Source organism: Oncorhynchus clarkii, chromosome 4, assembly GCF_045791955.1.
Source record: "Oncorhynchus clarkii lewisi isolate Uvic-CL-2024 chromosome 4, UVic_Ocla_1.0, whole genome shotgun sequence".
NCBI lineage: Eukaryota > Metazoa > Chordata > Actinopteri > Salmoniformes > Salmonidae > Oncorhynchus > Oncorhynchus clarkii.
In genome coordinates this window covers 2659533-2671595 of record NC_092150.1, presented here as the reverse complement: position 1 = coordinate 2671595, position 12063 = coordinate 2659533, and the positions used below count along the sequence as shown (strand labels likewise).

At 39.5% G+C, this 12063-nt stretch overlaps 2 protein-coding genes across 4 annotated transcripts in view; one reads left to right on the top strand and one right to left on the bottom strand.

The window, feature by feature from the left end:
• The window catches only part of LOC139406294 (lactase-like b), a 39101-nt gene extending 29333 nt beyond the window's left edge, over positions 1-9768 (top strand). For both annotated transcript variants that reach the window (XM_071148756.1, XM_071148755.1), the window contains exons 12-16: positions 1331-1457; positions 6440-6639; positions 7309-7372; positions 9178-9222; positions 9461-9768. In XM_071148756.1, coding sequence (XP_071004857.1) covers positions 1331-1457; positions 6440-6639; positions 7309-7372; positions 9178-9222; positions 9461-9576 — 552 coding nt within the window. In that variant the 3' untranslated portion in view covers positions 9577-9768. The remainder of the gene's footprint in view (positions 1-1330; positions 1458-6439; positions 6640-7308; positions 7373-9177; positions 9223-9460) is intronic.
• LOC139406293 (zwilch kinetochore protein) overlaps positions 6671-12063 on the bottom strand; it is a 30515-nt gene continuing 25122 nt past the window's right edge. For both annotated transcript variants that reach the window (XM_071148752.1, XM_071148753.1), the window contains 2 exons: positions 10613-10703; positions 6671-6825 (listed from right to left, as the gene is read on the bottom strand). In XM_071148752.1, the coding sequence (XP_071004853.1) occupies positions 10618-10703 (86 nt within the window). In that variant the 3' untranslated portion in view covers positions 6671-6825; positions 10613-10617. The remainder of the gene's footprint in view (positions 6826-10612; positions 10704-12063) is intronic.

Sequence of the window (12063 nt, the reverse complement as noted above, 5' to 3'; positions counted from 1 at the left end):
AGCAGTTATTAATTCAGACCCATAACCATTCAGATGGTGGTAGACTATAGCAGTTATTAATTCAGACCCATAACCATTCAGATGGCGGTAGACTATAGCAGTTATTAATTCAGACCCATAACCATTCAGATGGTGGTAGACTATAGCAGTTATTAATTCAGACCCATAACCATTCAGACCCATAACCATTCAGATGGTGGTAGACTATAGCAGTTATTAATTCAGACCCATAACCATTCAGATGGTGGTAGACTATAGCAGTTATTAATTCAGACCCATAACCATTCAGATGGCGGTAGACTATAGCAGTTATTAATTCAGACCCATAACCATTCAGATGGTGGTAGACTATAGCAGTTATTAATTCAGACCCATAACCATTCAGATGGTGGTAGACTATAGCAGTTATTAATTCAGACCCATAACCATTCAGATGGTGGTAGACTATAGCAGTTATTAATTCAGACCCATAACCACTCAGATGGTGGTAGACTATAGCAGTTATTAATTCAGAACCATAACCATTCAGACCCATAACCATTCAGATGGTGGTAGACTATAGCAGTTATTAATTCAGACCCATAACCATTCAGATGGTGGTAGACTATAGCAGTTATTAATTCAGACCCATAACCATTCAGACCCATAACCATTCAGATGGTGGTAGACTATAGCAGTTATTAATTCAGACCCATAACCATTCAGATGGTGGTAGACTATAGCAGTTATTAATTCAGACCCATAACCATTCAGATGGTGGTAGACTAAAGCAGTTATTAATTCAGACCCATAACCATTCAGACCCATAACCATTCAGACCCATAACCATTCAGATGGTGGTAGACTATAGCAGTTATTAATTCAGACCCATAACCATTCAGACCCATAACCATTCAGATGGTGGTAGACTATAGCAGTTATTAATTCAGACCCATAACCATTCAGATGGTGGTAGACTACAGCGGGGTCCTCTAGTCCTATATTATTCAAGGATGTCATTAGAATGATGAAGATGAGGACAACGAAACGTATTTCATTTAACTGTTGAAATCGAGGAAGGAATGAAGCAACAATAGAGAAAGAGGAGGGTAGGCTAATAACATTTGGGGAAATATTATGAAAAGGTATATATGCGTCAGCCTACTAATTAAACAAATAGACCCTATTATATTTCACAATTAAAATTAAATTCGCTAGTCTATACTTTTCGGCCGCATTTGCTGCACCAGGATCACGTGTTCTCTTCTTTTTAAAAATATTCAACCCTAGTTCAGACTGAGGATGACAGGAGTCTAAACTGACCGTCATGCTGACTTCTGTCTCTCTGTAGGCCCAGTACCGAAACCCGATGATCTACGTGACAGAGAACGGGGTGTCGGAGAAGATCATGTGTACTGAGCTCTGTGATGACTGGAGAATACAGTACTACAAGGACTATACCAACGAGATGCTGAAAGGTATCACTATTATACTGTAATATAACATATTACATTATAACATATTTAACAGTATATATATATATATATATATATTACATTATAACATATTTAACAGCGTATATATATATATATATTACACTATAACATATTTAACAGTATATATAGTACTACAAGGACTATACCAACGAGATGCTGAAAGGTATCACTATTATACTGTAATATAACATATTTAACAGTATATATATATATTTAACAGTATGTATATATATATATATATATTTAACAGTATATATTACATAACATATTTAACAGTATATATATATATATTACATTATAACATATTTAACAGCATTTGGGACAAGGCTAGCCTAAAACCATTTGAAACTGAACAAAAATATACATAACATAGTGTTGGTCACGTGTTCCATAAACACATAAAGCTTATATATATATATATATATATATATATATATATATATATATATATATTGTTTAAAATGTTGACCACAAATGTGTTTACATCTCTGTTAGTGAGCATTTCTCCTTCGCCAAGATAATCCATCCACCTGCCAGGTGTGGCATATCAAGAAGCTGATTAAACAGCATGATCATTACACAGGTGCACCTTGTGCTGGGGACAATAAAAGGCCACTCTAAAATGTGCAGTTTTGTCACACAACACAATGCAACGGATGTCTGAAGTTTTCAAAGAGTGTGCAATTGTTTACTGCAGGAATGTCTACCAGAATTGTGGCCTGATAAATTGAATGTTCATTTCGCTACCATAAACGGCCTCCAACATCGTTTTAGAGAATTTGGCAGTACGTCCAACCGGCCTCACAACCGCAGACCACTGGTAAACCACGCCAACCCAGGACCTCCACATTTGGCGTCTTCACCTGCGGCATGGTCTGAGACCAGCCACCATGACAGCTGATGTAACTGTGAGTTTGCACAACCGAAGAATTTCTGCACAAACTGTCAGAAACCTTCTCAGGGAAGCTCATCTGCGTGCTCGTCGTCCTCACCGGGGTCTTGACTTGACTGCAGTTCAGCGTCGTAACCGACTTCAGTGGGGTATTGCTCACCTTTGATGGCCAATCACAGATGAATCCTGATTTCAACTTTCCTGGGCAGACAAGCGGTTTGCTGATGTCAACGTTTTGACCAGAGATCCCCATGGTGACGGTGGGGTTATTGGTATGGACAGGTATAAGCTATGGACAACGAACCAAATTGCATTTTATCGACTGTCGTGCCGTTCATCTGCCACCATCACATCCTGTTTCAGCATGATAATCATAGCCCCATGTTGCAAGTATCTGGACACAATTCCTGGAAGCTGGGAATGTCCCAGTTCTCCCATGGCCTGCATACTCACCAGACATGTCACCCATTGAGCATGTTGGGGATGCTCTGGATCAACGTGTTCCAGTTCCCACCAATATCCAGCAACTTCACACAGCCATTGAAGAGGAGTGGGACAACATTCCACAGGCCACAACCAACAGCCTGATCAACTCTATGTGAAGGAGATGTGTGGTGCTGCATGAGACAAATGGTCACACCAGATACTGACTGGTTTTCTGATCCACACCAGATACTGACTGGTTTTCTGATCCACACCAGATACTGACTGGTTTTCTCATTCACACCCCTACCTTTTTATTAAAGGTAACTATGACCAACAGATGCATATCTGTATTCCCAGTCATGTGAAATCCATAGATTAGGGCCTAATGAATTTATTTCAATTGACTGATTTCCTCATCTGAACTGTAACTCAGTAAAATCTTAGAAATTGTCTAATGAATTGATGCATGTTGCATTTATATTTTTGTTCAGTGATGTTTTATTTGTGTGCGTGTGTTTACATAAATCTTAAATATATATATATATATATATATACACACACATAAGGTAAACTTACTAATATGTACAGTTGAAGTCGGAAGTTTACATACGCCTTAGCCAAATACATTTAAACTCAGTTTTTCACAATTCCTGATATTTAATCCTAGTAAAAATTCAGTTTTAGGTCAGTTAGGATAACCACTTTATTTTAAGAATGTGAAATGTCAGAAAGATAGTAGAGAGTGATTTATTTCAGATTTGATTTTTTTTTCATCACATTCCCAGTGGGTCAGAAGTTTACATACACTCAATTAGTATTTAGTAGCATTGCCTTTAAATTGTTTAACTTGGGTCAAACATTTCAGGTAGCTTCCACAAGCTTCCCACAATAAGTTGGGTGAATTTTGGCCCATTCCTCCTGACAGAGCTGGTGTAACCGAGTCAGGTTTGTAGGCCTCCTTACTCGCACACGCTTTTTCAGTTCTGCCAACAAATGTTCTATAGGATTGAGGTCGGGGCTTTGTGATGGTCACTCCAATACCTTGACTTTGTTGTCCTTAAGCCATTTTGCCACAACTTTTGAAGTATGCTTGGGGTCATTGTCCATTTAGAAGACCCATTTGCGACCAAGTTTTAACTTCCTGACTGATGTCTTGAGATGTTGCTTCAATATATCCACAATTTTCCTACCTCATGATGCCATCTATTTTTTGAAGTGCACCAGTCTCTCCTGCAGCAAAGCACCCCCACAACATCATGCTGCCACCCCCGTGCTTCATGGTTGGGATGGTGTTCTTCGGCTTGCAAGCCTCCCCTTTTCCTCCAAACATAACAATGGTCATTATGGCTAAACAGTTTTATTTTTGTTTCATCAGACCAGAGGACATATCTTCAAAAAGTACGATCTTTGTCCCCATGTGCAGTTGCGAACCGTAGTCTGGCTTTTTTTATGGAGGTTTTGGAGCAGTGGCTTCTTCCATGCTGAGCGGCCTTTCAGGTTATGTCGATATAGGACTCGTTTTACTGTGGATATATATACTTTTGTACCTGTTTCCTCCAGCATCTTCACAAGGTCCTTTGCTGTTGTTCTGGGATTGATTTGCACTTTTCGCACCAAAGTACGTTAATCTCTAGGAGACAGAATGCGTCTCCTTCCTGAGCGGTATGACGGCTAAGTGGTCCCATGGTGTTTATACTTGCGTACTATTGTTTATACAGATGAACATAGTACCTTCAGGCGTTTGGAAATTGCTCCCAAGGATGAACCAGACTTGTGGAGGTCTACCATTTTTCTGAGGTCTTGGCTGATTTCTTTTGATTTTCCCCATGATGTCAAGCAAAGAGGCAGTGAGTTTGAAGGTAGGCCTTGAAATACATCCACAGGTACACCTCCAATTGACTCAAATTATGTCAATTAGCCTATCAGAAGCTTCTAAAGCCATGACATCATTTTTGGGAATTTTCCAAGCTGTTTAAAGCCACAGTCAACTTAGTGTATGTAAACTTCTGACCCACTGGAATTGTGATACAGTGAATTATAAGTGAAATAATCTGTCTGTAAACAATTGTTGGAAAAATAACTTGTGTCATGCACAACGTAGATGTCCTAACCTACTTGCCAAAACTATAGTTTGTTGTGGAGTGGTTGTAAAACGAGTTTTAATGAGTCCAACCTAAGTATGTAAACTTCCGACTTCAACTGTATATCTGTACTGTGCATTCAGAAAGTATTCAGACCTCTTGACTTTGTCCACATTTTGTTTTGTTACAGCCTACAATGGATTAAATAAATCATGTTACTATTCAATCTACACACCATACCCCATAATGACATCACAATACTCCATAATGACATCACAATACTCCATAATGACATCACAATACTCCATAATGACATCACAATACTCCATAATGACATCACAATACGTTACAGCCTCATTCTACAATGGCTTTAAAAAAAAAAGCAGCATGAAGCTGTGGGGATGTTTTTGAGCGGCTGAGAGACTAGTCAGGACCTCAGACTGGGGCGAAGGTTCACCTTCCAACAGGACAACGACCATAAGCACACAGCCAAGACCACGCAGGGGTGGCTTCCGGAAAATTCTCTGAATGTGCTTGAATAGCCCAGCCAGAGGCCAGACTTGAACCCGATCGAACATCTCTGGAGAGACCTGAACATAGCTGTGCAGTAACGCTCCCCATCCAACCTGACAGAGATTGAGAGGATCTGCAGAGAATAAATGGGAGAAACTCCCCAGATATTGGTAGAGTCAAATACATACCAAATTGACATATTTCATTTTAAAAATGTGCAACAATTTCTGAAAACCTGTTTTTGCTTTGTCATTGTGGGGTATTGTGTGTAGAATGATGAGGGGGGGGACGACGACGACGATGTAATCCATTTTAGAATGAGGCTGTAACGTATTGTGAGGTCATTATGGAGTATTGTGATGTCATTATGGAGTATTGTGATGTCATTATGGGGTATGGTGTGTAGAATGATCAGGGGGACGACGACGACGTAATCCATTTTAGAATGAGGCTGTAACGTATTGTGAGGTCATTATGGAGTATTGTGATGTCATTATGGAGTATTGTGATGTCATTATGGGGTATGGTGTGTAGAATGATCAGGGGGACGACGACGACGTAATCCATTTTAGAATAAGGCTGTAACGTATTGTGAGGTCATTATGGAGTATTGTGATGTCATTATGGGTTATGGTGTGTAGAATGATCAGGGGGACGACAACGACGACGATGTAATCCATTTTAGAATGAGGCTGTAACGTAACACAATGTGGAAAAAGGTGAAGGGTCTGAATACTTTCCGAATGCCCTGTAGTTGGTGTCTAATGTCGATGTTATAATGTATCATACCTCGGTCTCAATAGGTCTTCCCTTTCAAAATGAAAAGGTTAAAACAATTAAAATAAAATACTGTAATTCCAAACAAAATGAGTACCTTTTGAATTGAATATGGTATTGACCCCCAAAACCCCGACTTAAAAACCGTGTGATGTACTTCCGCTTTTGTTTTTGTTGCGACGACAGTGACGCGATTGCCGGCTTGACTTTCGAAACTTAAAAAAAAACAACAACAAAAAACCAGACGATCTTGTTCTCCGCTCTGTTTTTTTTAGCCATCAAAGACGGAGTGAACGTGCGCGGCTACACGGCCTGGTCTCTGCTGGACAAGTTTGAGTGGGACGAGGGCTACTCCGAGAGGTTTGGCCTGTACTACGTAGACTTCAGGAACAAGAATAAACCACGTTACCCAAAAGCCTCGGTTCAGTACTACAAACGCATCATCAGCTCCAACGGATTCCCCAACCAGAGAGAGGTGAGAGCACGGATCATTTACTAGATCCTCATTTCAGTTAGATCTTTAATACAATCATATAAAACACATCACAACAGCTTGATATTAAATATAAAACATGGAAATGTACATAGTTATACTGGTAGAAATGGATATACTGATATACGTTGCAAATAGAGCATTCCATATTCAGGTGAGGACATCATCCTGTAAAATATTGAGAAAGAGGGAGGGGGAGAGAGAGAGAGAGAGAGAGAGAGAGAGGGGTTGGGGAAGAGAGAGAGAGAGAGAGAGAGAGAGAATACATAATTAGAATATGATGTGTGTATTCTATATTAACCCTAAACCATCCTAGTGTGTATCCTATATTAACCCTAAACCATCCTAGTGTGTATTCTATATTAACCCTAAACCATCCTAGTGTGTATCCTATATTAACCCTAAACCATCCTAGTGTGTATCCTATATTAACCCTCTATATTAACCCTAAACCATCCTAGTGTGTATCCTATATTAACCCTCTATATTAACCCTAAACCATCCCAGTGTGTATTCTATATTAATCCTCTATATTAACCCTAAACCATCCTAGTGTGTATCCTATATTAACCCTAAACATCCCAGTGTGTATCCTGTATAACCCTAAACCCTCCCAGTGTGTATCCTTTATAACCCTAACCCATCGTACAGGTAGAGAATTGGAAGAGGAAGGCCACAGAGACCTGCTCTTCCAGTAACCAGCTCCTGGCTGCAGGTCAGTTCACATTAAAACATCCCCTTTAAAACACCCCTTTTAAAACATCCCTTTAAAACATCCCCTTTAAAACACCCCTTTTAAAACATCCCCTTTTAAAACACCCCTTTAAAACATCCCTTTAAAACACCCCTTTTAAAACACCCCTTTTAAAACACCCCTTTTAAACACCCCTTTTAAAACATCCCCTTTTAAACACCCCTTTAAAACACCCCTTTAAAACATCCCCTTTAAAACACCCCTTTAAAACATCCCCTTTAAAACACCCCTTTAAAACACCCCTTTAAAACACCCCTTTAAAACCTGTGTTCAATAAGAAGGTACTAGGTGTGGGGCAAAGAAATAAAGATTCAGCCTCGTATCACCTCCCTAGATTGAGTGATTACAAAGAAAGTATGGGGGGCTAAACTTTCTATTGGAAGTTGAGGGCAGCTATGCAAACCGTTCTTAGTTATATAAAATCACTTGTCAATTCGAATCCTATTACAATTCAATTCCAGCTAAATGACGATTATCAATATATCGTAGTAGCCTAATGATGAGTATAGGGAAGGTTTGAAGTAGAGCAGTGCCCTCCAACCCTGTTCCTGGAGAAAGACCCTCCTGTAGGTTATAGCTCCAACCCTGTTCCTGGAGAGAGACCCTCCTGTAGGTTATAGCTCCAACCCTGTTCCTGGAGAGAGACCCTCCTGTAGGTTATAGCTCCAACCCTGTTCCTGGAGAGAGACCCTCCTGTAGGTTATAGCTCCAACCCTGTTCCTGGAGAGATACCCTCCTGTAGGTTATAGCTCCAACCCTGTTCCTGGAGAGATACCCTCCTGTAGGTTATAGCTCCAACCCTGTTCCTGGAGAGATACCCTCCTGTAGGTTATAGCTCCAACCCTGTTCCTGGAGAGATACCATCCTGTAGGTTATAGTTCCAACCCTGTTCCTGGAGAGAGACCCTCCTGTAGGTTATAGTTCCAACCCTGTTCCTGGAGAGAGACCCTCCTGTAGGTTATAGCTCCAACCCTGTTCCTGGAGAGAGACCCTCCTGTAGGTTATAGCTCCAAACCTGTTCCTGGAGAGAGACCATCCTGTAGGTTATAGCTCCAACCCTGTTCCTAGAGAGAGACCCTCCTGTAGGTTATAGTTCCAACCCTGTTCCTGGAGAGATTTAGGCACCCGGATATATATATTAAATTGACTTTATTAGTGTTATATATTATTATTATTATTATTATTATTATTATTATTATTAGTGGGATGGTACAGTATATTTCTATCTTGCCATGGGTCACCGTGTCTCTGTGGATGAGATCTATCTGTCGTGTGTTACTGTCTGTGTGGCTTAGTGGCGAAGGGTCTGGCGTGCCTTGCTATGTGAAGTTGAACTCTTGGGAGGGCCTTTAAAATCGATCCTTTGTGCAGAGCTGCTTCGTCCTCTCTTAACCCCAGCAGCAGAGCATAAAGCATCCAACGGTTAAATCTAATCTTTGTATTGGAATTTGCATTCATTTCCGTTGGTCACAAAGAGTAGGCAGAGAGAGTATTTCCTAGTCTAGGATATTTCGAAGAAGTCAAACACTTGGGTCAAAAAAAGACACTAAAAACATGGTGAAAACCAGCTTCATCTTGCTACAGATCAAAGAGTGAAAGCTGATTTTGCCAAACAACAACACTTGACAGTGAGTGACCGCTAATGATTGCTAGGTGAACTGCTAGCTGATGCTACTAGCCACGGCATTGGCACGGCACTTCTCAAATGGGTTAACGTGCCTTTTGTCTGGGTTCAACTCTCCGTAATGCTTCTGTCTCTTCATTAGAGGAACAACGAAGTACTGCTGCCAATATACTAAGACTTATACATGGTAAGAAAATTATTTATATATATATATATATATATTTGTATATTATATTTAAAAATAAAAAAAGACTTGATACATGATTAGAAAACATTCATAACATGTAAGGTTATACTTTTTTGGGGGGGGGGGGGGGGAATGGTTAACCCTTTGAGTGCTGTGCTCTCTTGAGCCTTTATAAAAATACTGTTTTAGTGTTAAAGTAATCTGTGTAAAATGGTTGATGTGCCGATGTGTGTTGCAGACCCCCTGACCAGCCATATGGAGATGGTCACAGAGGTGGTGGTCCCCACTGTGTGTACCCTGTGTATCCTCCTCTCTGCTGTCTTCCTCATGTTCCTGCTGCGGAGACACAACTAGATATACTACTACTACACAACTAGATATACTACTACTACACAACTAGATATACTACTACTACACAACTAGATATACTACTACTACACAACTAGATATACTTCTACTACTACACTACTAGATATACTACTACTACACAACTAGATATACTACTACTACACAACTAGATATACTACTACTACACAACTAGATATAGTACACAACAAGATATACTACTACTACTACTACACAACTAGATATACTACCATTACTAGATATACTACTACAACACAACTAGATATCCTACTACTACAACACAACTAGATATCCTACTACTACTACTACACAACTAGATATACTACCATTACTAGATATACTACTACAACACAACTAGATATACTACTACTACTACACAACTAGATATACTACTAGATATACTACCGCACAACTAGATATACTACACAACTAGATATACTACTACTACTACTACACAACTAGATATACTACTACAACACAACTAGATATCCTACTACTACTACTACTACTACTACACAACTAGATATACTACTACTACACAACTAGATATACTACTAGATATACTACCACTTCTAGATACACTACTACACAACTAATACTACTACACACAACTACTACTATTCACAACTAGTACTACTATTATTACTACTACTACAACAACACACATGCTTTATATAACCCCATGGACCTAGCAATTCCAACTTCTCAACCAGGTTAATGAAAAAAATTAAAGTTTGATGTGAAGTTAAATAAAGTCGTTTGTTTTATCCATAATATTTAGCTTATTGTACAGACCAGTCCATCAACTGATTCAGTTGAGACTTCCAAGGTAATGCACACGTTGACACGTTCACACACACACACAGCGAGGACAGAAGAGTAGCGACATGGATGATGGGATATTTTCATTTAGAAACACTTCAAAATTGTGTTGTTTAAAAAATAAATAAAAATTAAATAAATAAAAAAACATTTAAAAAATTCAAACATACTTTGATATGGTCTGTAGCGATGTTTGACTTACTGGAGCTAAGCAGCAAAGTTGACCAGGCTGCAACACACCATGGTGGTGAAGTAGGCAGCGTCCTCGCTGTCGCCGTTCACCGTCGTCTCATCTGCAACACATTTAACCTTTAATTGCAAAAAGGGAAGACTTCACAGGGAAATCCATCTTTTGGAAGGGGAGCCTTGCTTCACAACAACAACAACATCTGAAAATACAAGCCTTCAGAATGTATTCATACCCCTTGACTTATTCCATATTTTGTTGTGGTTCAGCCTGAATTCAAAATGGATTAAAATGGATTTCTCATCCATTTACACACAATACCCCATAATGAAAGTGAAAACATGTTGGTTTTTTTTTGACATTTTTGCAAATAAAATATCTAATTTACATAAGGTATTCCCACCCCTGAGTCAATACATGTTAGGATCACCTTTGTCGGCAATTACAGCTGTGAGTCTTTCTGGTTAAGTCTCTAGGAGTCATTACAGCTGTGAGTCTTTCTGGGTGAGTCTTTCTGGGTTAGTCTCTAATAGTGATTACAGCTGTGAGTCTTTCTGGGTAAGTCTCTAATAGTGATTACAGCTGTGAGTCTTTCTGGGTAAGTCTCTCAGTGATTACAGCTGTGAGTCTTTCTGGGTAAGTCTCTAATAGTGATTACAGCTGTGAGTCTTTCTGGGTGAGTCTTTCTGGGTAAGTCTCTCAGTGATTACAGCTGTGAGTCTTTCTGGGTAAGTCTCTAATAGTGATTACAGCTGTGAGTCTTTCTGGGTAAGTCTCTAATAGTGATTACAGCTGTGAGTCTTTCTGGGTAAGTCGCTAAGAGCGATTACAGCTGTGAGTCTTTCTGGGTAAGTCTCTAAGGGTGATTACAGCTGTGAGTCTTTCTGGGTAAGTCTCTAAGAGTGATTACAGCTGTGAGTCTTTCTGGGTAAGTATCTAAGAGTGATTACAGCTGTGAGTCTTTCTGGGTAAGTCTCTAAGAGTGATTACAGCTGTGAGTCTTTCTGGGTGAGTCCCTAAGAGTCATTACAGCTGTTAGTCTTTCTGGGTAAGTCTCTAAGAGCTTTGCACACCTGGATTGTACAATATTTGCACATTATTCTTTTTTTAAATTCTTCAAGCTCTGTCAAGTTGGTCGTTGACCATTGCTAGACAGACATGTTCAAGTTTTGCCATCGATTTTCAAGCCGATTTAACTCAAAACTATAACTAGGAACATTCGATGTCATCTTGGTACTCCGGCGCAGATTTGGCCTTGTGTTTTTGGTTGTTGTCATGCTGAAAAGGTGAATTTGTCTCCCAGTTTGTTGGAAAACAGACAACCAGGTTTTCCTCTATGATTTTGTCTGTGCTTAGGTCGATTCCATTTCTTTTTTTTATCCTGACAAAACTCTGCAGTCCTTGCTGGTGACAAGTATGCCCATAACATGATGCAGCCACCATTATGCTTGAAAATATGAAGAGTG